Source organism: Adiantum capillus-veneris, chromosome 16 (genome assembly GCF_014529385.1).
Source record: "Adiantum capillus-veneris isolate H3 chromosome 16, ASM1452938v2, whole genome shotgun sequence".
Lineage (NCBI taxonomy): Eukaryota > Viridiplantae > Streptophyta > Polypodiopsida > Polypodiales > Pteridaceae > Adiantum > Adiantum capillus-veneris.
This window is the reverse complement of record NC_140946.1, coordinates 77536274-77563872: the sequence shown is the minus strand read 5'-3', so window position 1 is coordinate 77563872 and position 27599 is coordinate 77536274. Positions and strand designations below refer to the sequence as shown.

The following is a 27599-nucleotide window of genomic DNA, read 5'->3' as shown; positions in this document are numbered from 1 at the left end:
CTCTCACACACACACACACACACACACAGAGAGAGAGAGAGAGAGAGAGAGAGAGAGAGAGAGAGAGAGAGAGAGAGAGTAGGTTACCATTTTCTCATCTTCCCCTTTGACCTTCAAAGACTTCATGGATCTTCCAAGGAATGCCACTAGGTCCCAAAGGGAGAATCAAATGGAGGCAAACAACACTTGCCACAACAGTCTTGACTCCTGTGCACTACATCTTCGTCAAATACTTCGTCGTAGAATGTAACAAACCACAACACAAGTAAAATCTTGATTGTGATAAAAGGTTGCCATGAGAGATATATGGTTTTGCTATGCCTTTACTGATAGTGATGCTACAGTGCGTGAGGAGAATTTGAAACGACACCCTCATTGCGTCTGATCCCACTACATAGAGACGATGGTACAAAGGAGGAGGTGGAGATGATGCCTTGGAGTTCCCACTACCTTTGGCATGAGCCGATCTCGAGGATGCTAGTTGGAATGGTGAGCCTAGCATGTGCACACCCGGCCCTAGCAGTGGTGACCGCCGCTAGAACAAAAGCCTCAATGGTGTCCCTTCTGCCCCCCTGTTGATAGCTTGAGCAAGTGGCGAGCTTGAAGTCCTGAAAGTGCATGCCTTTCTGCCCCCATTGGTGATGACGACAATCTGGGAACCCAACTTAGTTGTCACACCGCACGCACTGTGTATGGGCTCAACTTTGTTGCAAGCGATGGTGGCAGAGACGATGGAGGGGATGTGAATGATGTGTCTACTGCTGTCACCAACGATGTGGACCTTGATCAGCACATCGCTTGGCATGCTGTTACGCAGGCTCTAGTTCGGCTCAATTGTGCCCTCAAAGCCCTCTGCTAGCTCCATATCCTCCTTTGTTTCTTCCTCGATTGGAATGAGCAAGTGCAGAGGGCTTGGTCAGCATAGTCAGAGCCCCTCCCCACCTCAATCGATCTGGATGTAGAGTAGCCCCTGAACAAACCGGCCTGCGAGGCTTCACGCACAAAGTCTGCACTTGAGTGGTGCAACTTCGTGGTTGCTCTACTTTGTGTAGCATTCTTGATGCAATCAACAGAGGAAGACTTTGTTGAGGTGCTTTTTTTCCAGTAGAAAATCTTAAAGGGCTTGGCAAACATGGCAAGGACAAAGATGGAGAAGATGGCTCTAAGCTCAATTCCAAGCTCTGCTAAAGATCTCATTTTGGTTTGAGCTACCTATGGAATGAACAAGCTTGAAGCGTCGAACTACATGATCCTTGCAAGTAGTTTCACTACCTTGGGTGGACTTTTGCACATTCAATGATGCCTTCGTGACCCTATTGGTGCCCGCCCCCTCCTCAACGCTCACATTCAACGTGCATGCACCAACGGCAGTGCTGAACCTCAATGTAGACATTTCATTTTGTATTAGTCTGTGTGTATTATGAGGTGTAACCTATCTTTGATTTCTTTTGCCGTTGGAGGCGGAGTTCGTCTCGCTCGTGTTGTCACGGTGGAAGAGTCCTTAGGCCCTTGGGCGAGAAAAAGCAAAATCATTCGTGAAGTGGACCAAAAGAAAAGATGTTCCATCGGCTTGCATCAAGTTGCATGAACATATATGTCCAAATGGCAGCTTTTGTTTCGTTGTTGGAGCTCAAGGCAACTTCCACCCCCCGTGTCCTGATACAAAAAATGGGCCCGGGCAGTGAAAAGTTACCAACAGCTTAAATTTCTGTCTTTCTGACGCGCAACATGTGATGACACAAGCCCCGCTGCAGTCCCTTTCTGTAAAGGACCTCGTCGCTTGTGAATCTGTAAGTATTTGCGCAGCATGGCGTGGAGAAGAAGGGGGGATCCTGCGGCCGGCATGGCGAGGTCCTTGGACAAAGGATGTTTTCTCTCTGCAGAAGATCGCGTTCCTGCATTTTAGCGCCAGTTTTCTCTCCCTCTCACCTCTACTTCATTTGCAAGCCTACTTCATTTGCAAGCCCCGGAGATCCCCTCATTGCAGCTTATCGTTGGTCGGTTTGCCGAGGCCCTAGCCGCTTCTCAAAGGCCTAGACGCTGGAAGCTCTACACCTCTGTTGTGTTGGAATGCCATGGAAGGAGGTAGCTTTAATCGTTTCTAGAGAGTGAAAGGAGAGTTTGAGCGAATGAGCGATGGCACTTATTTGATGTGGTTGTACAAAGCAAGTTGAGGTTATTCCGCTTGTGCACGCTGTTGCTTGTGGCTGTCCACACACACACACACACACACACACACACACACACACACACACACACACACAATACCCAAATGCACAATTGCATCCGTCTCTCCGACACAGGTAACTACACTTGTAGCTAACGATTATGAAATTTGGAGACTCTGATAATTGTTATTCATGTCTGAAATTGTGTAAGGTAAGATGAATTGAGAGTTCCACGATTTTCTCAATTGTAGTATAGACATCTATTGCAGTTTGACACTGTGGCAGGCAACAGAGGAGTCACTTATCGAGCGGTTTTGGAGGTGCGAGTCTGATAAAGGGCCCAACTGCTGGGCATCGTGGCTTTCATGTGGTAGAGGCTGTATGAGCTCATGTACCCTCGGTGGTGAAAATTACTTTGACTGTGTCTAGTTAAGAGGGGATTCTCCCATGCCTTCATTAACCAAATGTGTGTTGTACGGAATGGCATTGAGCCGCAACTTCTTAGCCCTTTCAGAGATTTATTCACAAAGGAGTCAGGACTACGATTGTAACTTTTTCACGGATAGAATTCCAATGAAGAGCTCACGTTCCAAGTCGGCATTAGCTGGTTGTTAGTTACACAACAACAAGAGCATACCCCCCCCCCCCCCCCCACCCCCCCCCCCTCTCTCTCTCTCTCTCGTGAAGCAAGGGCCTTGCGTAATAACAAGGAAACGCGTCCACCCCCTAGCTATATTGACATGAAAACCTATTTTGTCCTCTCTAAACTGAACGTAATTTGAAACACCTGAGATGTTTCAAAGCAAACACAAAACAAGGTGACGAAAGGACTATTTAAGTGTTTGCAGAAAATCTTAAGGCTAGTTTAAAGATAAACAATAATAGTACATATATATTTTTTAGAGACATATATGCATATGTGAGTGTATCATATGCACTCTAGTCTGTTCAAATGAAGGCAAAGTGGAGGACATCATCTTGCTTGGCAGAGGTACTTTCAGTGCTATCTTCTCATCATAGGAGCTTGCCCCCAGGGTCGTCAGCCGCACTCCTTTCGGCTTCAGGGAGGTATATTTTGTACTATTAAAGTTATAGCATCTCAAGTGAATGGCCCAATGTGATTCCAATATTTATTTTGGCTTTATGCATTTATTTTACCTATTTGTCAAACCTTGGGTAGGGCAATTAGTCTAAGCTAGTATATAAGCAACCCTTAACCCCCATTGTAAATCATATCAATTCATTACCAAGGTTGGTTGGTTGGTTCAAAAGTCTCTCTCTCTCTCTCTCTCTCTCTCTCTCAGATTACAGATTTCTTTTCACTAGATATGGGACAGCTAGAGAAGCAGCCATCACTGCAAAGCTCGGCCCACACTCATTCGACCACTACCGGCACTCTCATCGATTGAGCGCTGGAGCTACGGAGATCCAGACGGCCACGATTGAGGAGAGGGGCTACGCAGCATTGATGGAGACTACAACAGAGGATTCGAGCCATACTCTCTCAACATCCCAAGTGCAGATGAGGATGGATTTTAGTAATAGTATCTTTGTTCTAGTTCTTTTGTACCCAGACATGGTATTAGATTCACTATTTTGTAACAGATTGGTCTCATAGGTCATTTTGGCCTTTAAAGACGAACATTTCATTTCATTTCATTTCTCTCTCTCTCTCTCTCTCTCTCTCTCTCTCTCTCTCGTGCTTCTCTCCTTGGGTCATCGCTTCCGCATTGTCAACTTTGATATGTTATTAGAGCCTTGGCGTTGAAGAGCACGCGGTGAAGGAGCTTCACTTGCTTATGGAGGAGTGGGTCGACTGTGTGTTTGCTTCACTAATGCAACATTACTTGGTGCCTTGATAGAGGCAACATTTTAAAACGCAAGCACCGGCGGCACCTCCTTGTAGTAGCGTTCTAAGACGCCGACTACATTGGTCGGCACCACTGTAGGTTTGCCACTGTTTTGCTCTCCGTTGAGCCCTTGATGATGACGGCGACCTCTTCCCCTTCCTGCAAGAAGCGTTTTAAAACGCCACGCCTTCTTGCCGATGGCGTTTTAAAGCACCTTCCCTTTTCCCTCTCCTTGTTGTTTCCTCCATGCTTGCTGCTTGTGTTTCAAAACATTGCATGTGGCCTTGGCTTGGGAGTTGGAGCTTAGAGAGGGGCATCAAAGGAATTTCTTTTGTCAGGTGCAGCAGAATTGCATATGGTGTACCTTTATGAAATTTTGAGTTGATATTTGAAAGGTAGAAAAGTGATAACATTTGAAGTACTTTCTCCTAAACCACTCTTATAAAAAAAGGTCAAAAAGTGGGCCAAAAGGGCATAAAACAGATCAAGGGAAAAACCACTGAAACAGACCCTAAAATTGACTTTTGGTCGACCTAAAAAAGTTCAAATGCTACAAAAACCCTAAAGCTGACCCAAAGGAAATTTGTGTGTTAAGTTTCAGTTCAATCTAGCACTGAGGTGCATGGATCGTGATCCATGTTCCTCTGACACAAATTGATCCAAAACTTGCATCATAGCTAGGGAACATCCCAAGGACTCTAGTGATCAAAGCTGAATTTGGATCCCCAAATTCAAGCCAAAAGTCCAGAACTGTCAAGCACTCTGATCAAGTGACAGAACTGACCTAATTCTAAAATCCAGAAAACCATTTTCAAAAATTTTAGTACCAAATGACCTACTAATCATGCTGATTTTGTTGGTACTAAGAAAAGTCAGTTTGTCCTCCCAACATGGATCGCGATCCATGTTCCTCCGAGTCAGTATAAGAGCAAAATTTGACCATAAAGAGAGGTAGTCCCGAGCTCGTGGTTTTTTCAAATTGAAATTGGATCTGAATTGTTGATGTTGTGAGTAAAATTATGGAGTACTTTTGTCGATTGAAATCTCGAACTAACAGGAACGGCTGTAAACTCATAGCCATCAAGCATTTTTTGACAGGTTGCAAGTGCTAGAGAATACGACCTAACAAGTAAGACCAAAATGGGAAATTCAAATTAGCTAATGAGGTAACCTGGTTTGGATTCTGCAATATCAATTCTTCATGTATTTGCGATCAGGAAGATTGTCCCAGAATAGGAATCTCAGCATCATAGACCAAGTGAGCAATCACTTAACTGGAGGTAGCGTGAATCAAAGACCATTGCATCCTTTAGAAGCCATTGTAGAGGAAAGCTTTTCTGACACCTCGTTAGAAAGATCATACACTCTAATGACTGAGGAATCTAGCAAGTTGAACCCTAAGGAAGCAACTTCCATGGGGGCAGGTCCTTCACAACCTGCATCTGACGTAAAATTGTTGTATTTAAAGTTTCAGTTTGAAAATGTGCTTAAGGCCAAAATCTATAAGGATGGAATGGACCGCTACTGTGTTAAGTTGGAAAACAAGCCAAGCGAGTTCAAGGACTTTATAGATGTAGATTATGATGAAGACAGACACTTTGAGAGAGAGGGAATGATGTACTTAGGTTCACAACCCCTTTATTGTGGACAAATGAGGAATGACTGGCACCAAGGACAAGGTAGATAAAGAGCTACCAGATGGTCCACCCAAAATGAACAAGCAAAACGCGGTGCTTAGACGCACCAACGAGACAGAGAGGCTTAATACAGACAACACTTACGTGGGGCTATATAAATTCAATAATGAAGAACAAACACTCTATTATAGATGTGATGAACCCCGCATCAAGGAATTGACTGACTGCAAAAAACTATACATTTTTACTCACACAGAGGGGAGAAGTATCCAGGTGGTCATAATGAATAAGTATGGCCGAAAATACTCTCCTATGGACCGTAAGGAGCTAGAGCGATATACATATTTTGGGGGACCTCTCCACCAATACTATGTAAATTCAGAAGAAGTGAAAACCACGAGTACTCACACGAGACCAGAAACTGGGAATGTAAGTCCAATAAGAACCAAAGTGGAAGATTCTTTTGGACATCAACGATTTTCGAACACAGGGCCTGTGGGATCAACGGGGTCTAGGGCTTCTATGAACACACAGAGAGGTAGTGCAACACCTGACTTGAGTTACACAACTAGAATCCCTCCGACTATTACACGAGATCGACTTGATGAATGTATGGCGGATAGGGTACCAATTATAGTGCCAATGGGAGAATATGAAACTAGAGAGACCACACCAGGAGGACCAGGGATGGTGAGGATGGTTGCGGAGTCTAGACGCATGCGCCCGTCTCAAGAGGCAAAATGTGTACCCAAAAAGTATATTGGATCGGGAGATCTGTATGCTCATGTTTCGATCTTCAAACAAGTGTTGAGGATGGAACAGGTAACTGATTTCTGTACTCAATATGAAGGTTTTGAGTTGACTCTAGAAGGAACGGCTTTGACCTTGTTTCAACCTTTAAACAACGTGGAATTCCCAAGTATCGAGCAACTTTTCCTAGAATTCACTGAGGAATTCTCTAAGAGAGGAATTAAGCATAATACTGTCTCCCAGATCTATGCATTTAGACAAAAGGAGAAGGAAAAGGTGAAGGAAGCCTCGCTTCGATTTAAACAATACATAGAAAGATGCCCTGCTAGAGAACTACCTCAGGATGAGAGACTGTCAGTCCTTTTCATAGAAGGATTGCGAAATGACTCTAAAAAAAGACTTGCACTTAAAGGCATGTGTTACTTTTGAGCAAGTCATGAAAGAGGCGTATCTGGTAGACAATTGCAAGGCATATGGAGAGGTGACAGAAGACACAGACCAAGGGATGAGTAGCACCTCTTCAACCACTAGTGAGTCCACGATGAAACTGGGTGGGCAAAACCCAACTGTGCCGGACGTTGATCAAATGATTAAGGAAGTGATCAAAAGGATGAACCAAGGAAACAGGACGAACCCAAACACACGACAACAGCCCACCTGAAAATGTGACACTTGTGGAGGAGATCATCCAACCTCAGTGGTACAGGAGTAAACATACCGTGTGTACTGAAGTGGTGTGCTATTGAACAAAAAATGGACAAACCATGAGACCCACGAATGTTTCTATAATAGAAACTATGTTAGAGAGAGACAATACGGGCCGCATGGAGGGCAACAGTTACCGCCTCCTCCAAGATACCAAGCAGGACAAAATGACGCAGTCCAAGGGCAGGAAAAACCTCAACCTGTGTTGGGACATCAACCTCCTTTACCCAGGAAAACAGGGCCATGGTAAGGATTTCACAACCTATAGAAGCACCTTCTGATCAGAGTATGGTCCAAGTAGTTTCATACCGAGAAGAGTTAGACAATACCTATGAGAGAGGGTTTGACTGAAATGCATATGCTTCTGAGGGACAAATTCCATGGATGGTTTATGAGGAGATGCCAGAATTAACATACATAGCACAACCAACAAAAAACCATTACTCGGTCGATAAAAATATGCTTATGTTCATGGCAACCCAAAACTACAAACCTAGGGGATATCCTCGTAGAACAGGACAACCGATGGGGGCTCCACAAGCTTCTCCACCGCTAGTAGGACCAACCATGCTATGAATGCGGCGGTGATCATTGGGAAAGAAGTTGTCCACACAAAGGAGAGCGTATCAAACTCTTTGGGTTTTGTAAGGGGTGTACAAATGACCATCTTATTCTACATTGTTCAAAAAACCCTGATAACAAAGGGAAAACAACCATGAATAAAATCGGAATTGTACCAAGTTCAAGTGGATCAGAAACAGAACCAACCATTCCGATAAACGCGGTAACGAGAGCCTAAGCACATGAGGCTGCAAGGAACGCCCTAGTCCGTCAAACCGAGATATAAAATTTTTCTGTTAGAACCCCTAGGAAATCTTGGAAGGCAAAACGAGACAAGATAAAAGCCAAAAGAGAGAAAGAAAAAACGGCTTTGGAAACCAAATTACTGCAAACAGATGAACGATTGCGATTGGAAAGAGACCTTAAGAAAAAGAGCGATGTAACAAAACTATTAGTAATACCGTCGGGAGGATCTATCTTGGTGGACAAGGCCTTTGAACCCTTGGATGTGATCTTAAAAGCTTATGATGCTAGGTTAAAGCCCAACCAAACCCAGGAGGATAGATGGTTAACGTACCCTCACCCGGGGTATGAAAAAGAGAGGTTAAAGATGTGCAAGGAGCTCATCTAGGCCGCTCAAGCTCTTATGGAACCACCAGTTCCGACTGCTCCAAAAACTGAGGTGTTAATCCGCGAAAAAATTCAAGAGTTAAAGGAGTGAGGGATCGGAGACGGAGACCAAAAAGATTCGGTAAAGGAAACGTCCTTGGATACGAGGATGGCAGTCAATACGACAGAGGGAATGTATTCACAAGCACCTATGTCAATTCCTGAAGTGGAAGAACAATGGCCACAGGATCTGTGGGAGCATATCCGAAACAGAAAAGATGGAAGTGTGACGCTTCAGTCAGCTCTATCACGGAGATCCACCTCGAACATGAGCTCTACCCAAATGATATCCGATCACTGTATGGTGATGCAGGTACGAAGATATCGGAAGACAACAAACCTCAATCGTTGAAGACGTTACCTTCATTCATAGGCAACCATGAAACCAGATCAGAAACTAAAAAAGTACCATCTCAATGGAAAGCTAATCCAAAGATGATGGATACAAAAACTCTTCATGAGATGATGTCGTCCCCTATCCGTTGTATACTAATTCTATCAGAGTTACTGCATATAAGACCTCATCTTTGGGAAGAGGTGGGAAATTTTGTGGAGAAAATAGGGTTGGTAATTCCGCCATTAAATGTTTCTCCAAAAACATTGAATAACCAAACCTTGAAACAAACTAAACATGAGCCAGTGCCAGTGAACAAGGTAGGAAACTATTGTGAAGGAGAAGAAGGGAACATGACCTTGCCTGTGGAGTACAAAGACGTAAAATCGGTAGCGATAGTGGATAGTGGAGCCGGAATAGCCATAGCCACTAAAGCAATGTGGGAAAAATGGGGAAAGCTTGCTCTTCGGAAAACTAGAATGAAACTTCAATTAGCGGATGGGTATCTAGAGAGACCTATTGGCATTTTGGAGAAAATCGTAGTAACCTCTTGCGGAATCGCATATGAACACACATTCGCTATCATGAATTTCGATGAGAGTAGCAAGTTTGATATTATATTGGGCAGACCGTTTATGCGTCAGCTCAAAATGGTACATGTAAGGTGCAATGGAAGTTAATGTTGAACTTTGCTCAAGATGAGTGCTGCGAACTATGCTCAAGGTTCCTTTTACTTACGGAAGGGAGAGCCTTCCGTTCCTTTAGTGAGAGAGTGCAAATTATCACAAACAAGTGGTAAACACTGTGAATGAAGGTGCTGAGACTGAGCGATAGAGAGAGAAGAATACGACATCAGAATGTTGTCAAACCCTCCTCCGAAGGTCCCACTCTCTATGGCGAGAGCGGTCTACTATCGATTGCACAAATCTTTACAATGCAATGGACTTGTCGACAATGTCGACGACGACAAGACGGGCCGAAATCTGAAAACGCTAAGGGCTGAAATCTGCAAATGTTGTATCTGCTGAATTCTAACTCTATGTCGGTGACGACGGCGCGACGACGACGTGCTAAAAAACGCAGATACTGAAATCTGCGTTTTCCGGGCTGAATCTGCAAACACTGGCTGATCTAACCGTGCGGCGAGGATCTGCTGCGGGAAGGTGAGATTTGCGAGGTTTGGGGCTTCTACTGCGGTGTCATGTGCTGAAAACTGAAAATGTCACTAGCGTGTGACTACTATCTATCCTTTTTGTTGATTTCTTTCTTATTATTTATTTACTTTCACTCTTTGGAAACACCCCTCGGGAAATCTAACTGCCTTGCATTGCATAGCTAGTGTGGAACTATTCAAAGGGAGTCCAGGCCTGAGGGCAAGAGAGCACTAAGGTTGGACAAGGACTATGGTTAGCCAAAGTGGGGTCATTGACTAGCCAAAGTGGAATCCTTTGCTACAGAGACTACATTTCAGTTTTGGGTGTGGCTGCAGTGTACAAAGGGGGTCAGATGACCTAGAAAGATACAATGACAGCATCTCCTAAAATTTAGGGAACTGCTATTTTGGGACCTAAAAATGTGTTCGCGTCATTACCTCCGGAATAACAAGGGGAACATTTTATTACTCTACAGTGAAGTCAACCGGGCGACCGGTCGGGAGATTTTTAGGCGGCAACCCCGAAACGGGAAATGACTTGTCAATGTGCCAAGTGGCACATTTGTGTGCACTTTCCTCATGCAAGAGAAGGTGGCGCTGAATTTAGAGGGAAGAGGCTCATTTTCAAGCTTCCTGTCACAGGTTAAGAGCTATGGAGTGCTTACTTTCCCTCCTATGTACAGTGCGGTGCCAGGAGTGATGCCCTGCACGCTACGCATTGCCCTCTCTCTCCCCTATGGCAGTATGTTATGCCCCTCTAGTGGGCTTTTCAATTGACCAATGTACAGTTGTGTGGGTTCATGCGCGATTGCCGAGGCAAGAGCCTCTTGCACAGGTACTGGATTAGCCAGCGGCTAATCCCCCGCAGGTACAGGTGAATTCGGAGAGGTTTCATGTCGTCCGATTCAAAGGGCAAGTAGCCCTACAGGTGCGGGAGCTCGAGGACTTGCTACGGATGCGACTGGTATGCGAAACGGAGCCCGAAACAGTAAATTACAGCCTGCTGTGTATTTTTGCAGGTTTAGGGTTTTGGCCCTAAACGGTCCCTAATACCCCCAGCAAGTTCGGGGACGCGAGGGGACCACTGTACAGGTGATCTGGCGCATTTTCGGGGCTGAAAACAGAGAATTCAGCGTGCTGCAGATTCTCGCCAGGTTTTGCAAAGTGCTCGTATGCGTCGGGAAAGTCAGTCAATGCACGGGAATACGTCTGTGAAGTGTCCTAGTATAGTTATGCTGCCGAAATCGGGCCGGAACAGTTGAAATTCAGCCAAGCTTGTGTGGGGCAGCTTGTAGGGAACCACAACGTTTATTCCCTCTTTTAAACAATAAAGAAATACCGAAAGGGGCGCCTAAGTTAGGGGCCAATCTGGTGTCGGTCTTCTCATACAGGTGCATTCTAGCAGCTTGTATCCTTTTCCCCTTTGTTGTGACTTGAAAGTACGGGTAAAGTGAGGGACAAATTAAATGGGTGAAAGCAAATAAGGTTTAAGTTTAAAGTCTACCGCCCTTTTTGGAAGTACAGGCCGGTTTCATGGTTCCATCGCCGGGATTAAATCACTTTTTCCCATAGAAGTGAGCCTTGGTCAGTTTGGGCTTGAAGACTCAGGGGATCATAGACCAGACACAGGGAATTGCAATTATGGCTGACAGACCAGATGATGTGATTGAAGAGGTTTCCTCTTCACAGGGTCAACAGACACATGAAGTGGGTGAGTCTTCAAGACCACCACAGACGGATGATGATATATTCAGGACCCAGTTGGCTACTGCTGTAGCTATGTTCACACAAGTAATGCAGAATCCGAGGTTTTTAGCCTTTCTGCAACCTTCTCTTCCGTCTCAGCAAGTTGGGTCACTGAATCACATTCAAAAGCCTGTTAAGGCTCGAGCACAGGTGATTCATACTGCAAAGTCAATGGAAACACCTGTACACTTGACGGAGAACATGCAGTCTCCACAACCTGTGCCTAAGGTGCAAGAACAAGTGGCTGAGATGCCAGTCTTTCAAGCTATACCAGTTCAGCCAGCCACTTTTCAGCAGCCTATAGTTGGTTCTAATGGGCAGGGAAGCAACTAACAGGCTATGCAACAAGTCTTCCCACCACCTTCAGTACACCCTGGCTATTTTGGAGGTGGATCGGTATTCCAGAGCATGGCTGGTCATGCACCTGGAAATCAGTTTTACACGCCAGGAACAGTGTTTGGGGGTGCTCAAACGATGATGCCTAACGCCATGTATGGTGTCATGGGTATGCTACCAGGGTTTCAAAGCACTCAGGGCCAATTTGGGATGCCACAGGCAAATTTTGGTATGGCTGGAATTACAAATCAGCAGCCAAATATGGCATTTCCAGGTCAACTTAATTGCGGTCAGGGAACACAAATGAACCCTAACAGTGTTCCCATGTTTCAGTCACTTCCATATGACAACTTAACGCCGCTGGAGAGGCCAACTCCGTACAAAGAAGGTGCAAAGGTGTGACATTCACGACCTTTACAGGGTTTGATGACAGGAAGAAGGCTCTCTCATTCCTCCAGCAGTTTGACAAGGCCTATGCGGGGGGAAACTTTACAGAGGCTTCAAAGGTCCGCAAGGCAGCCACTTTCTTGACAGGGAATGCGGGACAATGGTGGACAACTTTATTGCTTCAAGGGCAAGCTCCATCCACATGGATTTACTTCAAGCAAATTTTTGCAACAGCATGGTTATCTGATGACTTTGAAGCAGATGTCATGACAGAATGGCACCAGCTTAATGCTGCCACTTGTAAGAATCTGGATGACTACAATCGGAAGTTCTGGAAAGCTCTACTTCCAGTAACTTCCTATAGGTTTGTGCCATTGACAGAACAGGTTGAAAAATACTGTTGTGGCCTACCCAAAGGATTGAGAAAGTACTGCATGAAGACCAAAGTCACTACTTTGACGCAGCTCATCGAGGTAGCAAACACTGGCAATGGTTTGCTCAAGGGAGAAGATTGTGAATTCAATACTGGCGTCAAGGAAGGATCAGCCAAGAAAAATTCAGCGAAGAACGTTCCCAATGAGGTTCCTAAAGGGACTCAGGAGCCAACCAATGCAGGGAAAGGCAAAGCTACGGCTGAATTAGAAAAGGGACCAACAAAGAAATGGAAAAGACGTTTTCCTCGCAAGTCGGAAGAGCAAAAGAAGGTCCTGAGGTCAGAGAACAAATGCTTCATCTGTGAGCAGCATGGCCACATTGCTTACAATTGTCCTACAAAGAAAAGGCCAGCTGATTCTGAAGACAAGGAGGACAGGAAAGGAAAGAAGCCCATGGCTGGTCTAGTGCCAGATATGGTGGGCGACAAGCCAAATTTAGATGCAAGTGAGCTTTGCAGAGCATGGGGAAAGGTCAGGGATCAAACAGTCCTTATCTTCTTTGATCCAGGTGCCAAAGCCAACTTCATTTCCTCAGAATTGGCTTCAAAGTTGGGAATCAGACCTGAAGAGATGGGGTATACAGCAGAGGCAGGTTTGGCATGTCCTGGCCATACAGAGGCTGTGACACCCATCATTGGAAAGTTGCGTCTACATATCCAGTTCTATGTAGATGCTGAAGAATTTTACATCATGCCACTGGACGGATGTGATGTGTTGCTAGGTATTCCTTGGTTATTTCGTGTACAGGGAATCATGGATGCCTACAACAAAAAGATCACTGTACAGAGCAGGGGAAAGACTCACATTTTGGATGTAAAGCTTAAAGGGGAGTCTATTCCCACTGTATCAGCTTCTGCTATTACTTCTGTAATGAAAAAGCATCTTTCTAGGTACTTGGTTTTTGCATGTGAAGTGTCAGATTGTGATGAATCAAATTTATCTGTGTTAGATAAGGAAAGGTCAATGTTTTTACAACAGTATAGTGACTGTTTTTCCGATTCATTACCATCTCAATTACCGCCAGAGAGACCCGAGGACCATGCGATAGATTTGGTGCCAGGCAGTAGCCCACCAAATAAGCCTCCGTACAGGGTTAGTGCGGCTCAGCAGAAAGAGATAATGGGCCAAGTACAGGAGCTGTTAGAAAAGGGGCTGATTCAGCCCAGTTCATCCCCATTCTGTTCTCCAGTGTTGTTGGTGCAGAAAAAGGATGGCTCATGGCGTATGTGCATCGACTACTGTGCACTGAACAAGAATACCATCAAGAATAGGTTCCCTATACCTAGAATTGATGATATTCTGGACAAATTAGAAGGAGCAGCTATGTTTAGCAGGATAGATCTAAAGAGTGGGTACCATCAGATCCGCATTCGATCAGAGGATGTGCACAAGATTGCTTTTAGAACGACGTTTGGCCTTCATGAATTTTTAGTGATGCCCTTTGGTCTCACAAATGCTCTTGCTACGTTCAATAGGACGATGGACAGAATTTTCCGTCCACACCAGCAGTTTGTTGGTACATTCTTTGATGACATGATAGTATACTCAAAGAATGAAGAGGAGCATATGCATCACTTGGCCATTGTGTTCAAAGAGCTACGCAGTCATAGGTTGCTCATCAATGCAAAGAAAAGTGAATTTTTTCTGGAAGAGATTCACTTTCTGGGACACATTGTCTCAAAGGATGGTGTCAGAATGGATCCTGTAAAAGTTGAAGCGATCAAGTCATGGCCAGATTTGAAGACAGTGCACGATGTCCGAAGTTTCTTGGGACTATGCTCCTATTACATAAGGTTTATCCGAAATTTCGCTGAGATTGCTTCACCTTTACATGCTCTTCAAAAGAAGACAGTCACCTTTAGATGGACACAGAAAGAGATTTCAGCTTTTAATCTCTTAAAGGAAAAGATGACTTCAGATCCAGTCATTGTGTTACCAGATCTTAGGAAGTCATTTGTGGTCCAGTGTGACGCCTGCGGTAGTAGCATTGGTGCAGTGCTAATGCAAGATGGCAGGGTAGTAGCCTATGAGAGTAGAATCTTGCAAGGGCCAGAAAAGACTATGCAAGTCTATGAAAAAGAACTGCAGGCCGTGATTCATGCGCTCTTAAGTTGTGATGATATGAGGGAACAATATGCAAATGATGAAGATTTTGCAAGGGTCTTCGAGCAGCTAATGGATGGACAACGTCATGAACACTATCTTCTCAAAGATGGGTTCATGATGATGCATGGCAGATTGTGTGTCACAAAGCCATTGCGACGCAAAGTTATGGAAAAGAGTCATGTCCCATCGTATGCAGGGCATCGTGGTATCGATGCTACAATTAAAGCGGTTGAGACATTCTTCTACTGGCCTACATTGAGAAGAGATGTGGATGCCTTTGTGCGAGAATGCCTAATATGCCAGAAGGTCAAGTTTGACAGGCAAAAGGCACCAGGGTTATTGCAACCACTACCTATTCCAGATACACCATGGGAAAGTATTGCTATGGATTTTATCTTTGATCTTCCGAGAACGCAGACAAGAAACGATGGTATTTGGACCATCATTTGCAGATTCAGCAAGCAGGCTCATTTTATTCCTGTCAGGAAGAAGATAAAGCCAGATCAGATGGCACGCTTGTTTATGAGCAATATTTTCAAGTATCATGGCATGCCACAGTCGATTGTTAGCGACCGTGATCCACGCATGACAAGTTTGTTCTGGAGAGGCTTGTTTGAGAATATGGGCACAATGCTCAAATTCTCTTCGTCATTTCATCCTCAAACAGATGGGCAGTTAGAAGAGGCAAATTCTACTGTCCTAGATCTGCTGAAGTGCTATGTGTCAGAGCATAAAGGAAAGTGGGAGGAGTATTTGCCATTGGTGGAGTATGCATACAATAATACAATGCATTCATCAACTCGCAAGGCACCTTTTGAGATAGTTGAAGGTGGCAAGAAAGTTCCTCCCATACTGCATATAAAGGACAAGATATTTGAAGCATATAAGTATGTTCAGGACATGGATGAAATGTACAAGAAGGTCAAAGTGGCCTTAGAAAAGACTCAGGCAAAGCAAAAGAAAGCAGCTGATCGTCACCGTCGTGAAGTGGTATTTTCACTTGGTGATTGGGTGCTTCTACGCTTTGAAAAGGCAAGGTTAAAGAAGATGAAGGGCAAGGAAAGACTGTTTCCAAAGCTCAGCATGCGTTACTATGGGCCTTTTCAAGTGTGCGACATAATCAGTGATGTTGCATATAGGCTGAAATTGCCTGACAGTTGGAAGATTCACAATGCATTTCATGTGAGTCTTCTCAGACCCTATGTGGGTGATGTGCCAGAGGATATGCCATTTGAAGATTAGCCGGAAGTCGAGGAACTTGACGAGATCTTGGTTCCGGAACAGATTTTGGCACATAAAGAAAGAAAAGTGAAAGGCAAGGTTGCTAGGCGTTACTTTGTCAAGTTCATAAACTATCCACCAATGGATGCTAAGTGGATGGAAGAAGGTGAACTTGCAGAGTCACCAACTGTGTTATCACTTTACCTTGAAGCCTTCGATTTGCAACCTACCTTGACTCCTTGAGTTTCAAAGCTACATGGATTGTCAGTGTGACAATGGATTTTGAAAGAAATGATGTACATGGTATTTAAAGTGAGCTCAAATGAAATACCTGTTACATGAATGTTAGAGTTGTACAGATTGTTAGTTTGGCAATTGCTCTTATGGAATGTCCAAAAGTTTGGTTAGTGCTATAGAAGTGAGTATTTCTTGTCAGTTTGTCAAGGATACAGTAATTGCTTCTATTAAAGGGTACATGTGTAACTGCATTCTTAAACTGTCCGTTTGGGTATGCTCGAAAGTGTTACTGAGCCCAACGTGTACTATAAGACAGTGGCAAAATGTGTAGCTACCATTTTGTCATTGGAAAGTTAGTGACTCAAAGCAATGGCAGAGTGCGAAGCTACCACTATGTCATTGGGACAGGGTTCACACGCAGGCAATACATGTGTCGACGAGGTGTTGAATACACCAGGGTTGACAATGAGCATGTATCTGTCGTACATGTGTCGACAGGTGTTAAATACATCAGTGTTGACTGTGAGCATGTACGACATAGATGCAAACGAGGACGTTTGAGATTTCAAGAGGGGGGTATGTCACCAGCGTGTGGCAAGAAGAGTGAGGGAGACTCTAATTGTCGCCGGATCGGGACTCCACCTACGAGCCGACGCCCAAGCTGGGTATGGCAATTTCTCTCGAAAACCCGCCGGGGTGATCAAGGTTTTGGCGAGTGAGGGCAACCAAGTCTCGCAGTATTTGGATCCCTACAGGGCTCTTGGGCGCTGTCACGCCCCTAACGGGGTCCGCCAGGGATCCCTCGGATTAACAAACGAGGGTGCAAGTCCTAAAATACTGGGCGGGCTATCCATCCCCAAGGCGGTGTCTAAGGTCTCTAATTGAGATTGAAATCAGTGACAAAAGCTTCACCTTGCGAGAGTAGGCCAGGCACCGTGCCCGGCCCCCCGGCTCGCTAAAGTAAAAAAAATCTATCCTTTTTGTTGATTTCTTTCTTATTATTTATTTACTTTCACTTTTTGGAAACACCCCTCGGGAAATCTAACTGCCTTGCATTGCATAGCTAGTGTGGAACTGTTCAGAGGGAGTCCAGGCCTGAGGGCAAGAGAGCACTAAGGTTGGACAAGGACTATGGTTAGCCAAAGTGGGGTCATTGACTAGCCAAAGTGGAATCCTTTGCCAGGAGTGATGCCCTGTACGCTACGCACTGCCCTCTCTCTCCCCTATGGCAGTATGTTATGCCCCTCTAGTGGGCTTTTCAATTGACCAATGTACAGTTGTGTGGGTTCATGCGCGATTGCCGAGGCAAGAGCCTCTTGCACAGGTACTGGATTAGCTAGCGGCTAATCCCCGCAGGTACATGTGAATTCGGAGAGGTTTCATGCCAGAAATCTCATCCGATTCAAAGGGCAAGTAGCCCTACAGATGCGGGAGCTCGAGGACTTGCTACGGATGCGACTGGCATGCGAAACGGAGCCCGAAACAGTAAATTACAGCCTGCTGTGTATTTTTGCAGGTTTAGGGTTTTGGCCCTAAACGGTCCCTAATACCCCCAGGAGGTTCGGGGACGCGAGGGGACCACTGTACAGGTGATCTGGCGCATTTTCCGGGCTGAAAACAGAGAATTCAGCGTGCTGCAGATTCTCGCCAGGTTTTGCAAAGTGCCCGTATGCGTCGGGAAAGTCAGTCAATGCGTGGGAATATTGACTGTGAAGTGTCCTAGTAAAGTTATGCTGCTGAAATCGGGCCGGAACAGTTGAAATTCAGCCAAGCTTGTGTGGGGCAGCTTGTAGAGAACCACAACGTTTATTCCCTCTTTTAAACAATAAAGAAATACCGAAAGGGGCGCCTAAGTTAGGGGCCAATCTGGTGTCGGTCTTCTCATACAGGTGCATTCTAGCAGCCTGTATCCCTTTCCCCTTTGTTGTGACTTGAAAGTACGGGTAAAGTGGGCGACAAATTAAATGGGTGGAAGAAAATAAGGTTTAAGTTTAAAGTCTACCGCCCTTTTTGAAAGTACAGGTCGGTTTCAGAGAACGCTGAGGCTATGGCTGAATTTGTCGCCGGAAATCTGCAAAATGCTAGGATACTCTGCAAATGCAAAACGCTAGGGCTGATTTTTGACCTGCTGCAAAAACGTTGGAGGATCTGCTGAGTTTGTTGTCACGGGGTTGACCTGCAAGTTGCAAAACGCTGGCTGGTCTGCAATTGTTGAAAATGCTGGCTGTTCTTGTGGCTGAAAATGCTAGGTTGATTGCCGGGGGTCTTGCTTGAGAAGGTGCACTATTGGACACAGGTCCCTGTTGCATCTTTTGCCAGAAAGTGCTATTGCTGGGTTTTCTTATTTACTTCCTTGTCAAATTGCCCTTCCCAGTTCCCAACAAAAGTCACTTAAAAATAATAAGTGAAAAATGGATAAAATAGGGAAAATAGGTCTATGCACTGTAAAAATGCTCCTGATGGGTTCTGACTGAAATCTGATGGTCATGTTGTGTGCAACCAGAGGATATGCATCTACTCTTAAGTGCCTGGACATGCACAGTCTGCGAAGAGACTCACAAAAGTGCCAGAACACTTCCTATTCTAGGTTAACTGAACTGAACTGAACCCTTATCTTGAAGTAGCTTGTCCACGTACACATAGGGTTAGTGTGCACGTGACATCTCCTCCTTTTCAAAGTGCGGTACTGGTACCAAATTGAATGGCGTCGAGGGAGATCGCCAACAGTGTCTGGAATCCTCGAAAGGACTCTTTGCTAGCCTACTCTGATGCGTGGGTCATGCGATACTTGAACTTCATAAAGGTTTGCAATGCTTGCTTCTTGGGCCGCGTCGAAAGCGACAGTCATCTGTGGCTCCTTCAATGCTTCAACTTCGTCTATAGTCATGCGTCTACCTTCTTCAAGAATCTTCGAGAATAAAAAATCCTGAAACCACTTCCAACACAAAAACATGAACATACCCATTTCATGTAAAGTGACTGGAAAAATTCTAGTCTTCTTTAAAAACTGTGCATGCGATGTAGATGAACATATAGACGGAGTGCCAAACCGTTTATCAAACACACGCAAACAATGGAATTGAATCTTGACTTTTTGATCTAAATCTATAAACTGTGGCAAATCATAATGGAAATGCCGATGCATGATGCTCAATCCTTCTTGTCCTCTTTTTGAGACTGTGTCATGCCAAGGAAGAGACATGGAATGTGAATTCTTCGAATGCAAAAATTTCAGCTTTTCATGAGTAATCCGCATACATCCATGCTCATTCATGAGTGAATCGTGTTCATCGTACAATATGTCATGCCTTTGAAAAGAGATCACATAAGGACGGTGACTAAAATACAGGAAAGCATCACGAATGAAACACTTGAACAATGCGTGCTGACTAATCATTCGAACACATACTTCCCGTGGGGGATCTGTGGACCTCGACTCGAGAGCCAAGATCGGTTCTTCGTGATTGATCGAATCTGCAATGAGGTTCGCTTCACTAGACAAAGTATCAACTAAACCATCATCCGTGTGAACAATCTCATCATTATCCTACAAATCATCATGCTCGTGAATTATCACATCTTGATCATGCAAATCATCATGCTCGTGAATAATCACATCTTGATCATGCAAATCATTATGCTTATCATCTCGCTTATCATTATCATGCAAATCATGTGTGTCGTGCTTTGGAGAAGAAAAAACTGAGTCTCCTTCTCTTGATTCTTTTCAATCTGCGCTTGCACATTAGAAAATAAGAGGACCAATTGTTGTACGTGTTGGGCGCTCTGCGCTTCACGCTTTTCGCGCTCGCAATCCAATTCGGCTCTTCTTTCTGCAGCCTCCAAGCGTGCTTGCTCGCGCTCAATGGCTGCCATTCTTTTTTTGTGTTCACGATCTAATTCTGCCAATCTTTCTTCGGCTGCCAAGTGCGCTTGCTCGTGCTCACGCTCAAAGTCGGCCTTTCTTTCTGCTTTTCTTGCTTCGCGTTGTAACTTCCTGTCCATCATCATCTTGTCGAAAGCCTCCATAAGAGTTAGTGCAATCCTTGTCGTAGATGGGGAAGGGGGAGGGTCGGAAAAACCTCCTTGTGGGGAAAACTCTTCTTGGATCTTCTCTAACCCAAGCTCTTCTCTTTCCGGCGGGCGCACCCCTCGGCGGCCTTGCGCTCACACCAAGGTTGCTTTTTCCCACCTCACGTCGATTGGCCGGCCGCTAAATGTATTGTCCGCTCTCAATGAGTGAAAAGAGGCACAAGGGGAGGTTGGACAAGCCCTTCTTTCTTGGGTTTCTGTCACTCTTCAAAAACACGATTAGGAATCGACACGCCCAAGAGGACTCGGGTTACATGCGATCGCAACAAGCAAAAAAATTCTTGTGGTTCTTTCCTTGAGTGATACAGAACACTACCAAAGCTCTGATACCAATGTAAGGTGTAGCGGAAGTGAATGTTGAACTTTGCTCAAGATGAGTGCTCCAAACTGTGCTCAAGGTTCCTTTTACTTACGGAAGGGAGAGCCTTCCATTCCTTTAGTGAGAGAGTGCAAATGATCACAAACAAGTGGTAAACATTGTGAATGAAGGTGTTGAGACTGAGAGAGAGAGAAGAATATGACACCAAAATGTTGTCAAACCCTCCTCCGAAGGCCCCACTCTCTAAGGCGAGAGTGGTCTACTATTGATTGCACAAATCTCTACAATGCCGACGATGAGGACGACGACGAGACGGACTGAAATCTGCAAATCTTGTGTCTGCTGAATTTTGACTCTATGTCGGTGACGACGACGCGCTGAAAAACGCAGATGCTGAAATCTGCGTTTCTGGGCTGAATCTGCAAACACTGACTGATCTAACTGTGCGGCGAGGATCTGCTACGGGAAGGTGAGATCTGCGAGGTTTGTGGCTCCTTTTGCGGTGTCTATGTGCTGAAAACTGAAAACGCCGAGGGCTATGGCTGAATCTGTCGCCAAAAATCTGCAAAACGCTAGGATGCTCTGCAAATGCAAAAACACTAGGGCTGATTTTTGACTTGTTGCAAAAACGCTAGAGGATCTGTTGAGTCTGCTGTCGCGGGTTGACCTGCAAGTTGCAAAACGTTGGCTAGTCTGCAATTTGTTGAAAACGCTGGCTGTTCTTGTGGCTGAAAACGCTAGGTTGACTGCCGGGGGTCTTGCTTGAGAAGGTGCACTGTTGGACATAGGTCCTTGCTGCCTCTTCTGCCAGAAAGTGCTAGCGTTGGGTTTTCTTATATACTTCCTTGTCAAATTGCCCTACCCAATTCTCAACAAAAGTCACTTAAAAATAATAAGTGAAAAATGGCTAAAATAGGGAAAATAGGTCTATGCACTGTAAAAATGCTCCTGATGGGTTCTGACTGAAATCGATAGTCATGCTGTGTGCAACCAGAGGATATGCATCTACTCTAAGTGCCTGGACATGCACGGTCTGCGAACAGATTCACAAAAGTGCTAGAACACTTCCTATTCTAGGCTAACTGAACTGAACTGAACCCTTATCATGAAGTAGCTTGTCCACGTACACATAGGGTTAGATGTGCACGTGACAGTACAAGATTGGGGCTATGACTATAGCTACCTAAGAAACAAGGATGTCACTACGAAGATCAGTGTCACGGATCATAGTTATAGAGATGTGGAACGAATCCTTGGAGAGGAATTAAACTCCACAATTGACCAAAAAGGAGAAATACTTGCTTGGCTGCAAAACAAAGCTCACAATTGGACATGTGGAGCTTCTAAGAGTGGTAGTTTGAAAAAAGAAGATTGCATTCATGATAGGTCAGTACAAGACGAGGCATATGTACCAGAGTCTTTTCCGGAAGAGATGTTCAAACCTTTTGGTTGGCAGCGGATACTGGCCACTCTTGATGTGTGTGTGAATGAGGTGACCTTGACCAAATTCTGTGATGAGAAGGATATGATATCATTATATTCCAGATGATGAGTGTCAACCTAAGTCCAAAAGTAGAAAAAGTCCCTGTCAGGGAGGGGGTTGCAGATTGCCGACGCATAGTGGATGAGATCTCAATAAGGGACCTTGACCAAACTGAAGAGGAAGCATTCTAGGACTCCACGGATAAGCTTTTAGAAGACGACGCGGACGACTAGCTTTCTAATAGTTCAGATCAGGAAATAAAACGGGAGAATCGACAAGTGATTTACTATGATTTTGCAAACCAAAATTCTAGAAGACAGCGTAGATATCAGAATAAACGCATGAACAAACGAAACAAGACAAAATAGTATCTCTATTAACTGACAAAACGCAGTATTTAAGGTTGGTTGAAGCAACCGATTGCCTTAAAGATGGGATATCGAAGAGGTACATGAAACCCGACTCAACCAAAACAAACTTGAAAAAGGAGAACAAACAAAAGCCACATACAGAAAAGTATTTCAGAAAAAGCAACGAAGTTATCCAAAACTGAGCACAAACACAAATACAATGAGTTGAAACGAACTTTGAAAGAAGTTTGGACGACAGAGTTGGAAATTGATGATGAATCAAACGATGATAAGTTCAATGCACCTTCCCACTACAAAAAGTATACCATTCTGGATAGAAAAATTGTAGTGTAGGAGCCCAAATGAGACCCAAAAGAACCTGGAACTTCATATGATGGGCCTGAAAAAGCCAAATGCATAAACTTAGCAGAACTAGGCGAGGAACCTAAACCGGCATACATTGCCATGGACCTCACGGAAGAAGAAGAGCGGCTTCTGAAAGATACATTCAGACGGTATAAAGATGTGTTTGCTTGGTCGTACAAAGACCTGAAGGGAATAGATCCAAAGATCCGTCAGCACACGATACCACTTAGAAGTGATGTCAGACCATGCAGACGACGCCCTTATACATACAATGAGACTTTCGTCAGAAAAATTGAGGAGGAGATAGACAAACTAAAGGATGCGGAGTTTATCTATGAGATTGAACACACTGATTGGGTGTCCCCGATTGTGGTAGTACCAAAAAAGAATAGTAAATTGCGTGTCTGTGTGAACCTCAAACAGGTAAATGCTGTCACCATCAAGGACAACTATCCACTACCAATAACATACCATGTTATTGAGAGAGTTGCGGGGAAGGAGGCCTATAGTTTGGCGGGGAAGAAGAGAACAACCTGGGCGGCACAGGCCATTCCAATTACCCAAGCTCGAAGAACAATGGAAGAAGCGCAAGCGCAACGAGAAAGAATCCGCCAACAGCAACACTTGGAAAAAAGAAGTAAGGGAATGGAAGCGGATGATGAAAAAGAAGAAGATGTGCCTCTACAGCACAGAAAATCAGCAGCTCTAGAATGGATCAAAAAACGCAAAAGAAAGGAAGCGGAGGAGAATCTGAACATTGCCAGCGAAATACGGCAACGGATTCAGAATGAGCTCAAGAGAAAAATGCAACAAAGAGAAAGAGAGGATGTAAAACGGCTACGCGTCGATGATCTCGAATCATCCGACGAATCTACCAAGGCAACGGAAAAAGTTGAAAACGAAGAAGAGAAAGGTGATCCGGACACCCTTGACCAACAAGAGTATAATTTTGAATCAACAAAAGGACTACCTTCAGAGGCTGCAACAAAAAGAAGAGAAGAAGCTGTAGATCTTCCAAAACAAATGGCAGATAAAGTGCTATCACAAAAGAAGGCAGATCAGGAAAAAGAGATAGCACCGCCAGAAACCACTACAGCTCCAACTGCTCTTGAAGTATTGAAAACAAAAGAAAGAACGACGGATGATGCGGGTACCTCGGATCAGGGCCAAAGACGTCAGAAAAAACCAAGATCACCTCGTTCGCAAGCTGTGGTAGGGAGGGAGCAGAAATGATCAGGTCGTTCGACATTGATGCACATTTAGACCAGATCAAGCTCCAGTTCCAATGCCAAAGAGCTCTCTACAACTTGCACGAACTAGAGCTGGAGGACACAAAGAAAGAGGCAACAAAAGCAGCCGAAAGGACACAACAACTGCAAAACAAAATCGAGGAGTTGCAAACCGTCCAGTTGCAACTGCAATCTGAAATACAAAGGGAACAAGAAAAAGCTGCATATTTCTACAAGGAAGTCCAGCAGTTTAATGACGCCAACACTACTTTGCAGGTTGAGCAACAACGACTAGAGGAGGAGCTAATCAGGGAAAGAGAACAGAGTGAGAAGCTCCAAGAGTCTTATGCCGTGGTCAGCAAGACTCTGACCCAACTTCTAGCCTTGCAGGAGACGCCGAGCTCCTCAAGCATGACAGCTAGATCGATCTCGTTGAACAAAGAGGTCCAAGATCTAAAGGAGGCCCTTGCCCAAGAGAACTACGACAGACAAATTATGACAGGAGGGTATAGAGCATTGCAGAAAGCTAAAGACGAAGAAATTGAAAATCTGAGGAAGCAATTGGCAGAGGCAAAGGCGGATTTGGATGCTCTAAGGGCAACACAGGCAAAGCTATAACAAACAATCCCCGTGGAATTTGAGCAAACAGGAGGACTGGAGCATTTCACCTTCGAAGCTCACAAAACAGATATGCCAGGTACAAGCATAGGAAAAGCAACGTAGGAATCTGAAGATTGAGCCACGACATCCATCTCGGATACAACAAAAGAAGAAATTCAATAGTGGATCTTAGAAGTCAAAAATCCTTCACACAAGGAGTATCTGTGATATGAGCTCAAAGTGTTGGAGTCAGCAGCCCTTCTCATGATCACTCCCAATGAAGTGGTGAAGAACCTCGAGCATGAGATGATCGCCCTACCACTGATGAGGCAGAAGGCTCTATTGTGGAAACGGAAAATGCTACCTTCCCTTGAGCCAAACCAAAGAGGGGATTACAAGTATGTTCCTGTCATTGCAATACAAATTCAGACTATCATCGACAATCAACCCCTCTGGTGAAAAAAATGGTTTGAGTAGCGCCCAACAAATGAAACATATTATAGAAATGCTTCGCAACATCTCAGGATCGACCCAACTTATTGTCCCATCAATAGACGGCGATCCTAGGAAAGCTTTTATTCATGGCAGAGCAAAAGACCAGCATTGTTGAATTACCCAATCATAACAAAGCCAAGTAAGCCCCCATTAGAAAAGTATATGGTTCAGACGCTCAAAGGGGTCATCAACATGATGAAGGAGATACCAGATCTCGCATGTCAGATGCTCGTGAAGATTGCAAAGCGCTAATCACGTGCATTACGTCATTCAATGAGATAGAAGCCGCGGAGCATCCTTGGCAAGTTTTTGTCAAAGGCACCAGAGGGCTATGCTTGGATATGGAAACAGAAATTCCAAGCAAAAACGTCATCATGGGATTATATACGAGTCATGTTTCTGCCCTCCTAGTACATGCAAACATTTGAGGAGGCATTCATGACAGGATTCTTCAAAGTCGACGACTCAATATTTAATCCCATGACCAAAGGTTTATCAGCTCGACACATAGCATATCAGAGCACTCTCAATAATAATCCTTTTAAAGATTTGGCGACAAAGGTGGAGATCGAGGCAAGGGCACAAAAGTTGAGGCCCCTCATTGGGACGCTAGAAAAGAGACTGATCAACTACTAAGGCGATAGTCAAAGACAGATTGCACGAGGACGTGCAATGGATGGGGGGAATGTTTGGTGGACACAGCGGGCTGACACGTAAAAGGCAGATATACGCCAAACTTTGTTTTACTCACTCATTTTTGCAAAAGAAGCGGTGTAATTTTGCTAATGAGGATTCTTAATTGTAATATATTCTATCATTCCCTCTATCCTCTCTGAGCCTACAAACCATGTAAGTGGCTGAATGGTCATGGGAAAGTCTCCCTAGCTCTTAAGTCAAAACCCTTAGTTTTGTAAAACACAATTATTATCTTGGCAAGATTTGGACGTCGGCTGTGAGAGCTCTTTGCTGCTACAAATTGTAATCCATCTTTCTCCTTGTTTGGCAATCAGAATTCGATTCCGAATAGCACATTGTGTTCCGTGTCTCTTGCTCTACAATCTAAGTGTAATCATTCTCAATTCTGTTGTGGTTCGCGACATCTTGTTTGTGAGCTAATTGCATTGATTTGAGGTCTTAAATGGTTGTTTTTGATGTTTCGACCTTGAAGAAGTGTTTTTATGCTTAAGGGGGACCTTTCCGTGTAGTTCTGTTTCAGTTTTCTGTACATTTTTTGGGATGGATTGTGATTTATGTACCTTCTCAGAGGGCTGCAGAACTTGGTAGGAATGTGTCCTTAGGTGTTGTAATACCTCTTCTTAAGTTTTGTTGCATTCTGAATTCGTTTGGATGCTGAAAAGGCGTGATGACCTAGAGCGTTGAGATTGGACTAAGACTAATTTTTTGACTAGGAAGTGGTTGATCTGCTTTTGTAGTAGCATGAACAGTCCTCTAAGTTCACTTTGATGAGATTGACACTCTTATTAAGTCTCCGTGTCCCATTCCGAGTCACTTCCTTGCATATTGACATTATGTTAGTAACAAAAAGCTATACTGCAGACGTCCATCGCGTCTACCCGCTAACACTATAGCCAAAGTCAGCAACATCAGTCTCAGTTCAGACAGCCATCCACAACACCTTATTCAACTTCAAGATTCTATTCTCAAGATTGACAATCTCAAAGCAAATCTTCTTCAAATGTTTCTCCACGTGATCGTGGTAAAGGACGTGATTTTTCTCAAGATCGGCATTCCAATAGTCAACAAAGCTCTTCGTCAAATGCATCTTCAATTTCAAAGAAGGAAGGATTATGTACAATTTGCGGTGGTGACCATAGATGGTATCAATGTCCAAAGAGACCAAATCCGTCTAATTTGAAAAGAAATTCCAACGCGGAAACATCATCGAATGTTGAACAACCAGATTTTTACTAAGGATAAAGGAAAATCAGTGGTCAAGACAATTCGTGTCTCAGAGGATATGTCTATTCTTATGAAGCATGCTCAGTGTGGTTCTTCACTTTTGGAGCCTCTCTCAAAGCAAGTTTTGAGCCTTCTTGGAACTATCAATGATCGCTCCATCAATATTTTGGTGGACAGCGGATGCTCTTATAATTTTTTCAGCACTCAAATAGTTCGACAGCTTGACTTACCAACTCAGAAAACATCTCACTTATATGATGTGGAATTAGTAGATGGATCAATTTTGGCTTGTGATCAAAGAGTTCGACAATTGCAGTTCGGTATTCAAGATTATGCAGATCAACTAGATTTCGAGGTCATGCCTTTATCTTACTACGACACGATTCTTGGTCAGCATTGGTTATTCCAATATGATCCAGTAATTAGCTTTCGAGGACATACTATCAATTTA

At 44.3% G+C, this 27599-nt stretch overlaps 1 protein-coding gene and 1 pseudogene across 1 annotated transcript in view; one reads left to right on the top strand and one right to left on the bottom strand.

The window, feature by feature from the left end:
* Window positions 1-214: 214 nt before the first annotated feature.
* On the bottom strand, window positions 215-1197 carry LOC147439311 (uncharacterized; annotated as a pseudogene).
* Window positions 1198-1712: 515 nt separating this feature from the next.
* Window positions 1713-27599, top strand: part of LOC147439310 (kinesin-like protein KIN-14C) — a 46687-nt gene continuing 20800 nt past the window's right edge. Inside the window, exon 1 of the mRNA XM_086485180.1 lies at window positions 1713-2085. Coding sequence (XP_086341306.1) covers window positions 2076-2085 — 10 coding nt within the window. The 5' untranslated portion in view covers window positions 1713-2075. The remainder of the gene's footprint in view (window positions 2086-27599) is intronic.